The 18,780-nt window shown below is 37.4% G+C and overlaps 1 protein-coding gene across 1 annotated transcript in view; it reads left to right on the plus strand.

The window, feature by feature from the left end:
* The window catches only part of CCDC73 (coiled-coil domain containing 73), a 53,071-nt gene that overhangs the window by 33,082 nt on the left and 1,209 nt on the right, over positions 1-18,780 (plus strand). The window contains exons 10-18 of the mRNA XM_048948103.1: positions 1,050-1,178; positions 1,429-1,488; positions 3,036-3,140; positions 5,850-5,960; positions 7,602-7,733; positions 9,547-9,579; positions 10,867-11,035; positions 12,204-13,736; positions 16,554-16,687. Of these exons, the coding sequence (XP_048804060.1) occupies positions 1,050-1,178; positions 1,429-1,488; positions 3,036-3,140; positions 5,850-5,960; positions 7,602-7,733; positions 9,547-9,579; positions 10,867-11,035; positions 12,204-13,736; positions 16,554-16,687 (2,406 nt within the window). The remainder of the gene's footprint in view (positions 1-1,049; positions 1,179-1,428; positions 1,489-3,035; positions 3,141-5,849; positions 5,961-7,601; positions 7,734-9,546; positions 9,580-10,866; positions 11,036-12,203; positions 13,737-16,553; positions 16,688-18,780) is intronic.

An 18,780-nucleotide genomic window follows, 5' to 3' on the forward strand; every position in this document is an offset into this window, starting at 1 on the left:
ATAATCTTCCCTTTTCTTTTGTACTGTTATTTGATTTTGTCCAGAACAGTTAAACCCATTGGTCTGTGATAAGATGGAATTCCAGTTTTGTGAAGAAAAGTTAAACAGACCAAACTTAGTAGTTAGATAAAACTATTACCATTCTGAATGCGTGGTTCACCACTATGGCATCATGAAGAATTCTTGATACTATCTGTGAACAGCATTCATAACCTCTGCTATTTGTCTGAGTAAACGTCAGAGCGCTCAAGGAGAGAGAGATATTAAACAGACTACCTTGTAGCAGAACGGGAGGGGTGGGGGAGAATAGGGCACAATATTTATGGCTCCAGGAACTATGAGTTGTAATTTAATGAGATCAAAGCGCTTGCTGTTTATTTGCTGCGCTAGGAGCTTGGAATAAACTGGTTAGAAAACAGATACTGCCCCACCAGAGGGGAAAAAAGAAAAGGAAAAAAGAAGCAGGATATTTAAGAGATTATAAAGACTATAAAATCAAAGGCACGTTTTAGATGGAAAATCATGTTGTAGAAGCTTCTAATATAAAATTAATTTAGAATTCTCCTGAGATTAAATAATTAATGTTTCAGGAAAAAGCAAAGATCCTTCAAATTTATAGCCAGTTCCTGCTTTTACCAGGTAGTCACCGTTCCTCTTTTTTCCTTCCTGCATCCAAGGAACATACCCAGTAATTCAGTATGTACTTTGTTCCTGTTGAGTAAGAGGCCTTACCAATATCAACCCGGTGCTCGCCTCCAGGAGGAGAAAATATCAGATATGGAAGTATCGTGTGTACTTCAAACAATGAAAGCAAAATATTAGTCTAATAACATTTTACCAATTAATATAAACTTTCAGCCACATTTGGCAAGTTTAAAGCTTAACAAGTCAATCCCAGAAATTTCGGTTCCTCAATTTAATTTATTTAGCTGCTTCCATACATTATTTAAAAGTAGGGCATGACTCAGGATAGTTTAAAAGATTTGTCTTTGTTTTGAATTGCAATGCCTATCCTGGATGAACTATTTATATGTGTTTCCTGTGTTAAGGAACTGAAGAAAGTAACTACAGACTTGATAAGGTCCAAGGTCACATCTCAGAACAGGGTGGGAGAAGAAAACATCAATCTTGCAGCAAAGGAAAAACAGTTTCAAGAACTGCAACAGAAAATCAGAATGGTATTCTGGAACTTAAACGCATTAGAATTTTGGTTAATATGTTCTGTTATTCATCTGAACAGGAATGGAAGTGCAATTTTAGAGTTTAAAAAAAGACATTTAAATATGCAAATAGTTTTTACATTTTTAAATAGTCTCATGAGGATTCAAAGTATCCTATTTGTGCAATATTACTAAAATAACCCAAACCAGTAATTTTGAATGCCTTCAATAACACTTTGCTCCCTTTTTCCTTTTTTTTTTTTTTAAGGAGGCAGCAATCAGTAAAAGAGTTCAAGAAGAAAACGCTTACATTAAAGAAGAGAAGCTAGTGAGTAATTAATATAACTTTGCTATTGAAGGTCATTAAGAAAATGTGTTAGATATTTAAAATTCTTAAGTTATCTTAGCAAATAAAATCACTTGTATTATTAATAAAACATGTCTGCAAAGTATGTCAGTGGGATATTGTCATGTTTAGAAGCTAAGCTAGCAGTATTAACTAGGTTGGTGCCTTGTTTCAAGTCAACTTTTATCTTTGAATTCAGGCTGGAGGCATCTGGTATACCTGTGAAAATAGTTAACATAACTCTTGAGAACAAATAAGCATTAAAGTTTGATATACTTGCCATGGTGCTTTCTGGTTGCCAACAGTTTAATACAGTACTGTTGATATTGCAACCAGGTAGAATTCATACAGAGCATAAGTGTTTAAATTATAAAACTATACCTGTCCAAATCTGATCAGTGTTAAGGTTCCTCTGTCACAAACTTAGTTCCTGTTTGGCAAATTCCTGAGCAAATCCTAATATTCAAACCAGGTACATGGAATCAAATAACACAGATGTAGCATGAAAATTGTATTCCCTGTAATAATTACCATAATGCATTGCATTTGCAGATAATAATTTTTCATTCTGCAGTTCATTAAACTAACATTTTGGGAAAGTGTGATCATCCTCCTGAGGAAGGGCCAAAAGTAGCAGCATGCTTGTATGCTCACTGAGCGTATGGAAAAGATAGGGGATAAAGGATAATCTGTAAAAGTTTGATTTGCATTTTGAATCCTCTTGTAAAAAATTCATACCAATAAACATAGGGAAAAAAAACACCCAACAACAAAACAAGATATAAACTCTGTCATCATTTCTCCCACAGCTCTGAATGCACTAAAAGCATTGCTGTGGAGGTGTTTGTAGCCAAATTCATATGGTCATTTTGTGTTATCAAAGAGAAGGACTGGTATTGCCTGTATTTCTCTACTGTGTTCTGTGTGAATTGCTAGGATTGTTTTAATGTGTCTGGCTTTGTGTAAATTGGAGGTGGGGGCAGCTCTAATACAGAGATTAATTTCATGTTTTTCTCCAAGAACTTGGGTTGGAACACCCAGATTTTTGTATTATAGCGAGCTACAAAATCACTGTCTGGACTAACTGAATATGTTGGTTTCAGTGGCTATTGGACTGAATATATTACCTAAATTATAGGCTGATTTACACTGAACTGTATGTAGAGAAGCAATCTTGTTTAGTTCAGTGGATGCTGGACTGGATTCAAAAGACAAAACCAGCTCTGCTGCTGACATGTCAGGTGATTCTGGGTTCAGTTTTCTAGATGTGAAATGCAACTAAGTATAAATTAATCTTCAATGGAAAGAATATTTCTTCCTAGAAAGAAGGCTGGAAGTGCTCAGAAGTTGTGATTACTTTCCGAATGTTGATGTTGGTTGTGATAAGATATAGGTTCTAATATACAATATTTTATATACCACTGACAGAATAAAAATAAATATGCTAATCTCAAAGGTGTAAATTGGTTTCTGTTTAAACTTGAGCAACAAAGTGTTATTCAATGTATCCTGACTTATTTGTTCACAAGGAAATTCTCAGCTCTCTACAACGTGTGCAGAAGCAGCTTCAGCGAGTAACTCAAATGAATGTTAAAATGGAAAGTGAATTAAATGCACTGAGAGAAGAATATCAGGTCAGATTTTCCTTGATTAGACAAGCTGCTTCTATCTGTTAGCTATTTTTTAAGTCTAGGGCTGTTAAAGACATCTGTATGCTTCTCAGAACTTTTGACCTCACTTCCATTGCTCCCTCAGCTCCTTAACTGTCAGCGTGAACCTTGTAACGCAGTCTATGGTTTCCCTCATTTAGTTTTCCCCCTAAAGTAAATTATGGTTGCCATTCTGATCACCCATTTCTGGAAGGTAAAACCAGAACACTTCTAAGGTTGCTTACAAGTATTCTGAAATAAAATGATTCTATGACTTGTTACTTACAATTTTTATGTAGTTGTAAACTTCTCATTCCTGGAGAACACTTCAGATTTCAGATTTTTGGAGCCAGAGCAAAGAGCCTAAAAATGACTGTGTCTTTAGCCATTTCTTGTCATGTTGTCTGCTATGTCTGTGTCACAGGTGCTAAGTAGTCATGTTGGAGAGTGCTGAGTTCAAGTGTCTTCAGTTTCTCTTTGAGGCTGTGAAAAAGGGATTAATAACAGTTTATATTCTGTATTACTTTTGCAGTCAGATTGGCCCAGTGCACTGAAGATTAAGGTCATTATCTTTTCTGATCATATCTGCCACGCAGAGGTCCTTAATGGGACTATTAATAATTATGCACTGTGTTTATCCATATGTAACTCTAACCATTCTTTGCTGGGCTGTTAAGGCAGCGGTTTGGAACTTGTATCTTGGTTAGTCTCAAATTAAACTTTGTGTGCACATACACTTTTGTTCCTTTGTTTCTTTGTATGAATCTAAGCAGTTTGCCTTCTGCCACAGTATGAATATACGAATGTTGCTTCTATGCTGAACAAGCAAGGTTAAATATGAGTTTGTTTTCCATTAGAAACTAGGTAAAACCTTTTTTGCAGTATTGGATAAAACTAGTGAGTGGAAGAGAAGCCACTGACTTCAGATGTCTAGATGGCTGCATTTAGTCAATTTAGAGTACTAAATCTTCACAATTTAAATTTTTTGCTCTCAGAGCGCTGTAAAACCAAGAGGAGGTACTTCTCATTCTGGGCAATAGTCACACTAGTTCTTTGTGACTCTTCAGAGTTCTCCAGTTCCGTTTTCATATTATTGGCTTTACTAAAGTTTTAATCATGACAAAGCACAGTTGAAGGTATTTGAGACAATTTGTTTTTAAATGGTGGTTATTTTGAGTGTTTTGGTAAGCAAAGGCTGTCAAACTGAGAGGGCCCAGTAGGCGTATTACATGATGGTCTCTTGCACTAAATGGACAAAGCTAAGGTTTGCTTTGGGAGTTTGGGAGTGGAGATTTTTCAAGGAAAGCTTTGGTTGGACAGCTAACTCCTCTTCCTGCAGTCATGTTTGTACTCTAATCTGCTGCTCGCTTTGCCTGGAGAGCTATGCTATAAAACATTCCACTTCAGAGGAGGCTGAATTTGAGATGCATTTATCTCCAAGGACTACAGAAACCTTTAGTTAGAGAGGAAGAAAAAGGGCCTTATGGAACTACTGCTTTGTAGGACTGTGTGAAAGACATTGAACAAGATATTATTAATTATACAGTCAACGTGTTGATGAATTTTTTTCATCTTTTTAATTGCATAGTATGTTGGAGAAAATCATTATATACTTATGAACAGCTTTTTGCACATGTATAAAAGTGCAAGGTAGTCTGAGCTTTCCTAGTGTCATACCTTTGAAATACATTGTTATTAGTGGTACGGATAAATTAAAATAGGTATTAAAAATTGGTTGTTAGGTGAATTGGGAAGTAGACTCGCTTCTAGTTCAAAGATTAGGTAGGAAGGAACTGCTTTGGAGCAATGCCTCAACATTTTTCTTGTGGATTTCCAAAGAGGCTCAGCAGAGTCATAAATACAAAGCTGCTCATATAGCTACATGCATTAAAGGTATGTTTACATTATCAAATATACTTGTGTCGTCTATAATAGGTAATGGATGCAGTAACTCCTCTATCTTCTGTATTGTTTGCTGTAACAATGTGATACAGTAAATTCCAACAGTACCTGAGGTGTCCCAGAAGTTACTGTTGATATATCAAAGTGCATTAATTTGGCACAGTAAGGTTCAAAGAGTTAACTAAAAAAATGTTGCCAGTAGAATTAAGATGGTACAAAATCCTATACCATAACCTGTACTATTATTGTAATGCATTCTTATTTTGTTTTGGTTGTGTAAAATTAATTAAAGGATAATCAGACATAGTAAATACTTCATGTTCCAACATGTTTTAGAATGTGAAGTTTATGCAGCTCATAGGATAGCTTAATAAACAATTTAGGATAGAAAAATTGGTTGGAAAATCAACTTTTTCTGTTTTGCTCCAGAGTAGCTTTTTCTTTAAGTACTTTTTTAAGCTCTAGATTGTGCTACATTTCACATCTCTCATCTCTGGACTTTATATTACTTTTTTCAGCACATTAAAACTTATGCAGTGAAACTGAATAATGGCAAGTGTTTTTATACCCTTTTATAGCCATTTCTTTTTTCATAACCTCCCCCTGTTTCCTGTTAGCTAAACTATAAGCACCTTTCTGTTAATTTATGAAAATTATTGTTGAGATAGCACATTATCACTGATCTGTATGGCACTTTCAGCATGTTAGAAGCAAAGGTCCAAGCAACATAAAACACATCAAAATTCATTAATGTGGTATTGATTATTTTTTGGATAATTAATTTTATTGCAGACACTTGAAAGAGATAATGAGCTGCAAAGGGAGAAGGCAAAGGAAAATGAAGAAAAGTTCCTTAATCTTCAGAATGAGCATGAGAAAGCACTGAGAATTTGGAAAAAAGATGTAGGTTTGTTAAATTAAATGTTATAGTATTAAAAGGGCTTTGGAGTAGTCATCAAGCATTTCAGACAATTCCTAAAAACCAAGAAAATATTGCAGAAATACTACAATAAAAACAACCCATTTATTTTCCAGTAATGCAGACTCATGTAGAAATGAATGGTTTTAAAAGGTAGATTTAGGAGAAATGTTGAATTCTATGCTTTAAAAGGTCAGTGCAGTTCTATAAAGCAAGAGCCCCAGGGCATTAGGTGTTGTCTTGTCTTTAGTGCTTTAAAATATTCTGGAATTACACCAAAACATGGAAACTGATGTAATTTCATGTATTTTTCAGAGCAGTTTTATACAGAACTTACTAAGGGAATACCAGGACTTCTAGGCTGCACTCTTTTACCCTGAAGAAATCTTGAGAAATCAGTAGTCAACTGTTAACGTGCTTTGGGGGGTGGAAAAAAACAAACACAACCACCCTCGGTGGGGTACCTGGAAGGTACCTGTGCAAGGCCGTATTTCCAAAGGTGGGTGGTGGGGAAGCGACCTCAAACTGAATCAGGTAGAGCTGCTGAAGGCTTGCACTGGAGCAGAAATCCACCTTTGACCAGAACAATTCAACTGAAGGTGATTAGCTGAGATAAAACTGTGTTCATCTCTGCATTCATCTAAACAGTGTTTTATCTGCAATATTTGCCATTCTTGCTACTTCTTAATTATTTTTTAAAGAATACTTTGGTATTTGCTAATTATTTCTTCTGCATCTACTGCTAGAAAGGTTTTGAGGCTGATAGACTGACACAGGCAGTCTGTGTGGAAATTGTAATCCTGTTGTCCTAATTCCTTGACTTTTTTGCCACTGTGAAGGTCACTGCAACCATGAGATACAAAATAAGTGCGTTGTTCTGATGCTGTCTGCTCTGAGATATTCGATACCCCTGATTTCTAGCAGTGTCTTGTGCCATAGTATCCTGTGCAGACATGGGAATTCCACGTTTACTTCTTAGGAATGTTAGCACCTTCCTTTTAGAAGATAATGTCTGTCTTTGTGTCTGATGCTCCCCACTCCAGCAGCCATTTTTCTGCTGTGGCTGAATTTGGACTTTTAATTTCTTAACAGCGTAATTATGGATAGCATTAACATTACACAATGCTTTGGCAATAGTTGTAAATCAGAGTATCTCTGAAAAATTACTCTGTTTGCTTGCTTGTTTTTGTTTTTACAATTTGTCTTGCAATCATTTTTCATTGTAAATAGAAAAATGTAATTATTGTATACTCACTGAAGAACATTGGTTTCTTGAGGCTATTACAGAAGTAGTGCCAAGAAAATCCTGTATGGGTACGGTTCCTTGAAAATGGGGTGGAGAATGAATATTTGCTAACATGTTTATCCTTAAACAAAAAGGGAAAAAAGCTACAAATAACAGTCTTGAGCCAGTTAATAAAAAAACATAGTCTGTGTGGTATTAGAATGGGATTAAAATCCTGGTGTGAATGAAAAGCTTGAGTTGTCTTTTGTACACAGAATTCCTTATTATCTCTACTTTCTTCTAAGGGAATACATTAATTTGCTAGGCTGTTGATAAATAGTGTTTTTGTATTTGAACATGCAATAAGGAGTCTGTGTTTGTGTGCTATGCTTTATTGTAGGAGGAAGATTTGAGAAGAGAGATAGATACCATTAGAAATGAGCTGAATACCCTTAAAGAGGTCCGGGGACATCCTGATGATTGCTATCCTCCTCAGGGAAACCAGCCTTCTGAGCAAGTAGAAAATCTGCAGGTGGGCGAGTGCCTCTCATGGCTGCAGTACTTTGCACTTCTTATAAATCAGTTTAGAGAAGGAGAGACATGATAGTTTTCCTAGTCTGACTGTCAGCGATCTTCCTTTGATATACTGAAGCCTAAAATTTTCTCTGATGTAGTCAGTGATCCAGGATCCCATTTTAAGCTTGCATTGCTGGGTGTGCCAAGTCCACGCTCAGCTCCATATTCAGCATATGTATGAAAAGTCATTAAGTGGTTAAGCGTGTGGAGGTGGTGTTTTGAAGCAAAAGGAGCAGCACGCAGCACTGTAGATAAGTGTTACCCCTTACTTAAACTGGATTGCAGATTTATATTCTAGTCTTTTGTAAGATGGAAAAAACAAGGTTACAAGCTGTAAGAGAAGAATTCCTTGTGTATGGAGTATATTCTGTTATTTGGCAGTGTTTTGTCTACATCATTGTTCCATTCAGTTTTCCACTCAGATAATGGTTCATCCTTCAAAGGAGGAAGAAGTCATTTTGCGCCTCTACAGATTTTCTCTTTCATTGTTAGGGAGACAGTAGGTAACTACACGTCTTTTGAGGAGTAGATAAAATGTAAAATGACAAACTGAAACGACCTTAGAATTTGGAAGAAATTAAGTGAATTTCTTCCCACGCTCATTCTGACGTACACGCACATGACTACACACACGTCTAAGATGCACTTAATAACGCTGTGGAAATTAAACTTGACACCATCTTCATCATGCAGAATCTGCATGAATTCTCCAAGATACTCTGGAGAATGCGAATTGTGTAACTTTGAAAAATCACAGTTTCTTTGAATTAAAATACAATTTATATTTAGGATGCAGAATCAAAACGTGCCATCAGAGTTCTGTGATAAGCTGTACTTGTGCTTCCTGAGATCATCCTATCTGTTTGAAAGTAGATATGCTTAAAACATATGGTTATGAACTGGAGAAAAAAATCTTAGATGACATCTAAATGTGTATCTTTAACTATTTTACAGTGGATTGCCACACCACTGTATAAGATTTCAAACTTAGATAAGTTAGGCCAATCTCCAGAGCAACACTGGTAGGAAATTACAGGAGCTGCTGGAGATCATGCTGATTAGTCTTAATTGTGGAACTTCATCTTGTATCAGTAATGAGACAGGGTCTAAGATGACAAAGAAGGGTGAACTGTTGGCTGTGATTTGGGTGAAGGAATACCAGAAGGAAATACACATGCATATATTTTTACACCTAGTGCAATCTGAAGTCTCTGTGATTATTTGTGGGGCATGACGTTTAGCATGTATGTAAACTTCATACTGATCATCTGTGGAACAGAAATTAAGCCTTCTTTTAAAAATAAGTATAATGTGAGTTCTCACTTCAGAGCAAACTTGAACCTGAATAATTACACTCCTGTTGACTTATGCACCACAGTTTATCATGCTACATGCTTGGTTTATTTAGTATTACAGACAGTAAACAGCTGTGTAGTGTTAGAGAACAGAGCTATACCTAGTGGCAAATTATTATTGTGCTTTTACATGTACAGGGAGATGCAGTTTTGAAAAGGTTTTGAATTTAATGGTATGTAAAAAGTTGGGGGAAAGGTCATTGTAGGTATATGCATGTTGCATAGCTATATTTTACTAAACTATGGCAATGGGGGAATAAAATCAAATCTGTGTTGGAGAGTTTGGATATTTAGGCATTTCAATTTAGGCATCTTAGCCCTTATTTTTGAAGGATGTATTCAGTCCATCTGAAGATCTAGAAAGGAATTGTAACCTTTCTCGCTTTCTAAAAATATTTCATCGTGTTTTTTCAGATCCATTCAACGGTTCATCCTGTAATAAGAAATGTAAGTTGTGGTGTAGCAGTCATTCTGTACCCATATGAAGAAAGCTATATTGGGTTTCTTTCTGTTTCTGTCTAAAGAAACAGCTCTTAGGAGCAAGAGATTGTGAAAGAATTACAGCTTTTGTGAAAGAAACTTCTTAGTTCTTGTATTGGAAAAGAAAAGCTTGAAAGCATAGAGCCAAGGCTGCATATAGTCAGAAAGCAAAGCTAACTAATTAAAAACTCATGTCAGACCTCTCCTTCATTTGCATGACTCTTCCCCACATAAACTAAGCTGGGAGCATAAAGATGTTTATGTGACCTGCAGAAAATTGTTTCCTGCAGGTTTCTATTGTATATCATCTCCTACCTTACCATCGCGATTATCCAATTTTGACCAGGTTCTGTATGTGCCTCCCTCCATTTTACAATATACTCCGTCCTCCCCAAACATCTTCTGCCCAAGTACAGCACTTGTAACTCCCTCCCACATCCCAACCTTCCTTCCTTCACTAACACCTGCAGCCACCCAAGTATCTTTAGCTTTGCCTTTCTCCTTTTATGGCGTCAGCAGTGCCCCTGCTCCCTCCCACATCCACCTACTTTTATTTGAGCCAGCATGTGCTCCTGCCTTCAGCTGCAGATAAAGGATAGATGCTGCTTCTTCTTTTCCTTTTTTTTTTTATGGGAAAGGGTGGATGGTTGTTCATTTAGGTAGTTTCTTCACTATTTAGCTGACAGTTTTAACATAATACAATGGAATTAGACACCTTTCGGGGTTCCACTCCTGTTGAATTTGACTGTTCAGATTCAAAATCCACCTGGGAGGGAATGAGGAATGGGCAAAGAGCAAATTCCTAAGTCTTATTTGCGTATGAAACTGAGTAAAAAAATCCCAGCTGGTTTGTGAGGTGGGAACAAATAAAAAGTAATAGGTGTGTGTGAGTTTGAGCATAATTAGCAATCGTGTGGGTGTTTTCTACATATAATTACTGGGCAGGTCACTGATTTCACCTGCAGGCAGAGGGCGTCATCCAGTCAGTGCACATAGAAAACATGTTCCTTCCTCTGAAAAACTGATGACTTGTGTAATTTGTTTTTTGTGGACTGTGATCAGAGATTAGAAAGGCCTGATCTCTTTCCTGCTCTTCTACAGTCCTAACCAGCTTTTCCCCCCCTCCATTTACATTAACTTTATATGCTTCAGGAGAATGGTCTTCAGTTTCCATCAGAATTGTGAAATGAATTCAGAGTCAGAGACTGTAGTAGGTTATTAAAATATGTATCATCTTCTTCCTTCTTATGTTAGAGTGGTCAAGAACAATCAAAAGACAGTGAAATACAGACTATTCAGAAAGAAAACGATTGTATGCCATTTATACTAAGAAAAGATAATAACTTTGGACATGAAGATGAAACTGAAGTAAAAAACGTGGTGAACTTCTCCTTAAGCACTGAAGAGTTCCAGATAGAACAAAGTAAAAAGATTACCTGGCTAGAAGAGATAAGTAGTATTGTTGATAAAGGGATAAATATCTCAGTATAGCATAAGAAAATGTTTGAATCCCAAATTAAATGTGTTTCGAACAGCAGTAAATTCTTGATGTCAGTAATGCCAGTCTGTGATAAATTCCCAAGGCTCTGTAGGAAAGCACAGTGCTTCTAGTGGCTGCCCTGAGACATCAAGCTCTGTACTGTTGCTCCTCAAGCTGCTAAAATACCTCCTCCTGCGTTCCAGCCGAGGGGGCACAGGTTAGGAAGAATAATGTATACAGAGGAGTTTGGAAGGAAAACCCAGGAAAGATTTCCCCTTTCCTGTAAAACAATAAAAACAGGCCTAAGAGTGCTTGTAGTGTGTTTGTTCATGTGGATGATCATGATGCTTTTCTGCACAAAGTGCTTGATGAACTCTAGTAAGTGACTATTTTTGAAGCCTAAAGACCATATAATCTTCAATACTTTGCTGCATTGTAAAAATGGAGTGGGAACTTAAGCAATTATTAACTGTAAAATGATTGCCTTATAGGATCAGTGCTCATACTATCTGCGTGTACTTTCAGAGAACACCTTTCAGATAGTGAAGTGCTTTAGCTATTCCTTGTTGGCTCACTGCCACCAAATTACAGTATGTTCCTTGCTGTATGAACATAGTCAATTCAGTAGGTGTGGTTCATGCCACTAAACATGCTAAACATGTAAACACTAAACTAAACATGCCACTTTCAAGAAGATAAATAGTAGTAGACTGCTTACAAACTTTATATAAATACACAATACACAAAAAGCAGGTTGATTTAAGTGTTATAATTTCCCAATTAAGACATTTTAATAATGTAAGTACTAGTTGGGAAATATTTCAATAGATTTTCAATACAATCAGTAACTAAAATGCACAGAGTGTTAAGATATTTTCTCTTTGAACAGTTCGTAAGTGTTTAGCAAATTATGATAAAATAATATTTATCTTAAGTAATTTTTCTATATTTTTATGTGGATTGAAATATTACTGTAATGTAAGAGAAGAATCTATTGATACTAATCTTAAGTCAGTATTTTAGAAATCTTAATTAGAAATCTGTAATAGCAATGTTCTATTTAATGTGTTGGTGATCCATCACTAACTAGGAAATGCACTTACTCTAACAGAGTTACAAGTTCTTGACAGCAGTTCTAAGGATGAAATCAATGCAGCTAGCCCTCTGGAAGGGAAGCAGAGGGAGGCTTCTCCCAGGAATACCCTCTGCACAGATACTGATTTAATTACCCCAGGACAGGACTCAGAAATGCATGTCACTGAATGTAAAGAAGCAGAAAGCCTAGGAACAACATGTGGAGTGCTGCTGGAGGGAAACAGTGAGAATTTACAACAAAAGCTACAGGACAGCACTGGTCCAGCAGCAGTGCATCACACAGAAACAAGCAAGGCTCTTTTAGATGCTACTGACAGAGTAATTGTCTGTGAGAAAAATGTAATTCAAGAGATGAACTCTAGTAACCAAGAACTGTGCAACGCTACACGTGAATCAGTTTGTACTAAGGCAGACAAAAAGTCAAGTTTCATAGAACTCAACAGCGGTGTTCTTACAACCGAAGCATCCAAAAAAGAGTGTGAAGCAGCTGTCTGCACTGAGAAGAGTGCCGTGTGTGAAAGAAATGCAGGTAATCATCAAGTGAATGAATTCTATTTTGGCATCCTATCTTATGCTAAAGAAAATTATCAGACAGAATACCAGAAATGTAACTTGCTGAACAGTGACAACGATGTGGATAACAGACTGTGTAAGATAGAAAAAAGCTTGTTACAGCTGAGTGGTTTACCTACAGATAAATTTCCTTTTAAACAGATGCTTGTAGATGCTGAGGACAAAAGTTACAATGATAATGCTGCAAACAGCAACAGAAGTGGTACACTAAGGCATACTGGTTTTCCAGCAGTGGATGCTCAAAATTTGCTAGCCATTAATCATGATAATGCAAGTACTGATCAAGCTGCAAAAGAACATAGTAATAACATGCCTCTTACAGGTACTTACAGTGTATGCCCCCCAAAAATAAATAAAGGAATAAACGTGGGTGATGTGCACGGCAAACAACCTGAACATGACAGCACTGAGCAATCAGGAGGTGACAGAAGTACCTTGGATGCTGAAGCTGTGGCTCCAGTGAAGGCGGATGATTTTGACACAACTGTTCAAAAAGTCCCAGCAGATGGAATTGGTGCCAATAAACTTAATGAAGAAATTCAGAAACAGTCCATCAAAAATGGACGTTCCCTGGACGTTAATGATAATTCAATAAATAACACTGTGTTAAAACAGAAGAAAGACTCGCTGCACAGTACAGTTCCAGGAAGGAAGTCTGCTGAGGGTCACCTGAAAGAATCGTGCTCTTTATCCATGAGAACATCTGGAAATCTAGTAAATGTAAGTGGAAGGTCGTCCTTTGATCTTTCAACTTCAGATAAAAAAGCTGAGAAAACCTCAGTATGCTTCAAATTTCTAGAGCTCAGCTCTTGTTCAAGAGTAAATCAAATGAGAAGTCAGGCTACGTGGACTTCATCATCCCAAGAGCCTTCCGTTTTGAAGGAGAAACTGCCGTGTCCAGTGGGAAACAAAAAGGTGATCTCAAGAGCATTTCAGAACATCGGTGAGAATGTTGGCAGGAAAGAAACAGGTCCAGGTAAGAAAGAGAAGTATGGATATTGCATGTGTATTGTTGTATATTGCACTAAATATGTTTTTTAAAAATTACCAAATTACAAAATTTCTGCATTTAAGCAGTGCAGTGTAATTGTAGAAAGCTCATTGTAAAAAGAAGAGTGAAAAATACTATGAGAGTTCTCAATGTATCGTATAAATGTAGCTAAGCAGTTTTTGTTTGATTAATTATTTGATTAAGTAAACTTTTGTTCATTTTTCCTTAGTGAAAGAAAAGCAGGGCAGTTTCAGATGGAATTTTTATAGGTGTTTGTAACTCTAATGCAGGGTGTATTTCATCAGTGCTTTGCATGTGATCTGAAAAGCTCTGAGCAGGTTCTCAGAATCATTCAGTGCTCTCATTTCACATTAAAAAAAAAAAATTAGGGTGATTTATGAACCAACAGATATTCCCTTGAATCGTGGTTAGAGGAAACTTACCCATTTTTATTGTCCACCTTTGGTTCAGATGGACAGTTGGAACCATCTGAGCGAGCTGAATGTGAAAGGAGCTGATAGCATTGGAGGCACTGTACAACACAGCTGGTTGTTAGGAGTGCTCAGTGGGCTCATCCATCTTTTGTTGCTGGTGGTCATTTTCTGAGCAGTGTTTTGTCTATGCAAAAAAAGTAAATATTTCACTGCACGTTTCTAAATGATTACAAAAATGTGGAAGGGTGCAATTTTAGATTTGTTTTACAATAAAAACTAGCTGCTAATTAAATGTAGTCTCTTGCCAAAGTAAAATAATATATATAATCTCTGTTTCCAAAGTATATCAACTGCAGCATTTAGATCTATTCTTCTACTTCAGTGACTGGACAGAATAAAAGATGGTATCGGTGTTGTCTCCCTTTCTCAAAATAAAGCTTGCATATGGGTTGTTTCTAATCCCTGTATTCTGCAAGTTTGGAGAAACTTTTCTTAGTCTGTGAAGAACTGAAAGCCCCTAACTTTGTTGAGAATGGAACTTTGGGTGCTTAGATGTTTTTCAGGAGAGCCAGGACTACGTTACAGGGTGTGTGTGTCTGTTTCATCTTTGCTGCTTGCGTGTATGAAGAGCAGAATGGACACCCTGCCCCCTGACTCCTCCACGGTTTGGCAGCCAGTGGCAATGACTTGGAAAACCAGCAGCCTGATTTCCTAACATGGTTCTGGTGCTCTGAATTTAGGTTGTTTTGTTCCCGTAGTCGTAGTTCTCGCACACTTCTGTACGCTGACACAAGTTTTTCAGTTCAGTTTTGTTCAGTTTCAGATGAGCCTTTGTCACTGAGACAATTGTAGTGGTTGCAGAACCCTGATCTCAAGACAGTGCTTCATTTTTCTTAGTAACATGAATTTCAGAAGCAGTTTCAAGAAAATCCATGCACAGTTATGTGATGTTCCACATGGATTTTTTTCCTGCTAGAACAGATTGTGCTATCTGAAGTTAATCCGTGTGCTGTTCCTTCTTTTCTTGTATGCAAAGTAGGGTAATTCCAAGAAGTGAGTCTAACAAGTTCATCCAAAGGAGCCAGTGGGGATTTGAATATGACTGTGCTTCCACAAATGAGTTACCTAGTGACCAGTACAGTCACCAGGCCTCTTTAATTCTGGCAAAACTTCACAGCTGAAGATCTTGGGTTGGGTCCCAGATCTGCCTCTCCCTCTCATTGTACTGCCTAATTTATACAGGGCCCTACTTCTGCTTGCCTGCCTCTTGGAGAGCAGAAAAATCTTACTGACAGGGCACCTAAGAATTAGTCATTGCAGTACACTCAGCACTGCAACTTCCAAGACTTATTGTGGTTCTTTTTTCCAAATATTTTCCCAAATGGCAAACCAGGGGTGGAATCAGCATGGATGTGTTCCTATGTTTGCTTTTATTTTTCCTCACCAAGGCACAGCTAGCCACATGAAACACTGAGCACTGAGGTTTAGTAATCCTGTTTGAGGGAGCTCCTTTTACTGCCCAACGACAACGCAATCTGCTATTTATACAACATTTCTGTTCCAGCAGCCACACTGCACTGAGTAGAGGAATTAACTGAGAGTGGGCAGAACCTTCCTGGAGAACTCTCCTCCTATTTGCTTCTGCAAAGTAATGATTTTACTATTATATCTGTAACTGACAGGCATCTATGCTGAGGAAAAAAACAGTGACTGCATTATAAGTAATTTTGAAGTATGCTTGTTTTGGTTCTGCAAGTAGTTTGCTGTTGGCTTCAGTGGAGTCTGCTAGCAGTGCATAAAGCCTGCAGGACTGCAGCCTTAAACTGCTACAGTCGATCTACTTGTTTGTGCTTTGTACCTTCAGCATAGAGCTATGGCCTGATCTCATGAAATATTACCTATTTACAAGAAAAGACTCCTTATTTTAAGGATGTTGTCTGTCAAAACAGCTTTGTATTTGGAATGTCCCTATTACAAGTCATCCTGCAATATTATGTCAGGATGCCAGTAATTAAATACTTTATAATCATTACCCGAAGGTGAGTTTTAGAGGTGTGCTGTTTAATAAAATGTATATTCAGTCAGCATACCGAAAATGCTTATATTTTGTATAAATCCCAGTTTTCATATTGTTAACTTAATATGTGAAAGTGACACAAAACATCTTTGATTAGAATAGGAAAGTACCTCATCTTTGCAGAAGAATCTGAAAGAAAAACGAGGGAAAAGCCTGCAACAGAGATTCAGTGGTTAAAAAAAAATAATAATTTTTGTTTTAATATCAGAGGTAAGCCAGAAATGTAGTTCCTTGACAATTAGTGCCTAGAGACTAAATTGCAGTTGTTACCATTTCCTTTTCGTCAATCAGGTTCTACCAGTTCTAACGGAGCCGCTGACACTTGGAATACCTCTGGTATCCACCGAGACCCCCAGGGAGACCCTACTGAAGAATGGAATGCTATGCCAAAGACTTTTTATGATTCTTCTTTTCCCACAGAACATGTAAGTCAATTAAAAATATTGCGGACCAGACCTCAGTGAGCTAATTCCACAGATATTTGTACAACTGTACACATCTGGATACTTTAAGACTGAGTCAATCTCCAAAATAATATCAAAAGGGCAACGAGGCACCATTTTTCACAATTAAGGTTGATAGAAAGCAGCAGGAAAAAGTCACAGCGTATGAATCAAACAGATGCTAACCAGTCTGTTCAGGAGGGGAAGAAGAGGGTAGTTCATTGTGTACCTTAATAAAAATCATCACCTAGAGATTTTTCTTTTTTAAAAAAAAAGTAGCATGGAGAAGTATAAAAACATTGTTTTCTTTCTTTGATAGGAACATCTCATTTTTTTTTTTTTAAAGTCTGTGAATGGCTTAGAAATTCAGCCAGTCTATGAATGACAGCCCATCAGTTTATGCCATGCAGCAATGACAGAATACCACGTGTTCAGCTGCCTTACTGTTTTAGTGTTATGATACCAGGTGTGTGTGTAAAAGCAGACCACGGAAAAGCAAGCTGTTGTTTTCCAGGAAGGCAGGTTTGTTCAGGGTGATACTAGCAATGCCTCACACTGCATTCTTAGATCCATGTTAAATCCTAATCATATTCAAGAGCAATAGAATAATCTACAACTGCAATGGGCCTCCTTCTCCAGAAGAGCTTCTAGAGGAGCATCTCAGTTTGGGCTGTCTCTTCTGGATGAGATTTGAGACCAGGATGTAGACATAGTATGACAAAACTGGCTGATTTTTATTAAACATAATCACATTTACTACTACGTGCTGCTAGCGTTCATGTTCTCTGAAATTAAGACTACTGTTATTAAATTACTCAACCTTCCTCATGTAACGATACTTGAGCATGAGTATGAGGTGGATTTTCTGCAGAATACCAAATGTGGTGGTGATACTGTGCCTCCTGCTTTTTTTTCTTATTGAGGTGGAGCCAAGAGCTGATGAGAACACTCTTCTTGCTCTTCCCTGCTTATTCTTCTATACTTTCAGCTGAGAATTCTGGAAAGATGTGGACTAAAGTGCCTAATTTACAGCAAGTAAAAAGCTGTATTTCACTGTCTGCTGGTGGTTATACTACTACATCACCTCCAAATTAAAGCTCCCTATGTGCAGCCTAAGTAAAAGCTGAGATAGACGTGAACAGCATGCCTTGCTGATTTGACCTTAGATTATTTTCCAAGCAATTGCTCTATGAAGTCTCAGCCTGGGACATTGCAGACCACTCCTTCCCTTTTGTACTGGTGCTGTTCTAATACCTTCTTTCTTTAAATTTGTCATTTTTATGACTGACGTGTAAAAGCTGTTGAGATTAAGAGGAGGCTCAGCAGTTCTTTTTTCTGCTCAGTTTAGTTGTTTTGACCAACTTGCACATTTATAACAGGACAGACTTATGCCTTCTTCCACTTGGATAATCTCGTTTAACCAAAACGCAGCACTTAAAAAATTAAAATAAGTATGTTTTCATACATGTCCCCCCTGTGGTACTAAAGAGAACTTACCCTGCTTTACAGTGTGGGCAGTAAGAGGCCTTGCTTTACTTGTATTTCATTGTGAAAATGCTGAGGATTTTTAATTTGATAGGCAGCACTTTTTTTCCAATAGGTAAATTGAACAATGTGCATTGTTTGTATTCTAAACTTCAGGAAATGATTGTATGCTGCAGAAGGAAAGTCTTTTAATTATTAGTCCATGTAGCAGCATGTAGTGATGCACTACAAATTACCCTGCTTTAAATTTCAGTCTGTTAAAAAAAAAAAATCTATGCTAAACTGAAAACAGGCCCACAGACTGTGGTTTACAAGCAGTTAGGCCAGCTACCCAGTGTTCAAAAATGGCTCAACAGGGCCTCACCTCACAATCCATGTCAAATAGAATGGCCCTAGCATGCAACTTCCTGGACATTACATTGAGATCCCAAGAACCACTGCAGTGCTGGCTCCATGTAACCCATTTTGTTGTGAGCTTGTGGCTGCTGCAGCATCTTGGCCTCCCCAGGAGGCACGCAGCAGCATAGGGCTATGTGGAGAAAGCTCATTGTTCAAGCAAAAAAAAAACGCTTCCCTGATTTGTTGCTCGA

Source organism: Lagopus muta, chromosome 6 (assembly GCF_023343835.1).
Source record: "Lagopus muta isolate bLagMut1 chromosome 6, bLagMut1 primary, whole genome shotgun sequence".
Classification (NCBI taxonomy): Eukaryota; Metazoa; Chordata; class Aves; order Galliformes; family Phasianidae; genus Lagopus; species Lagopus muta.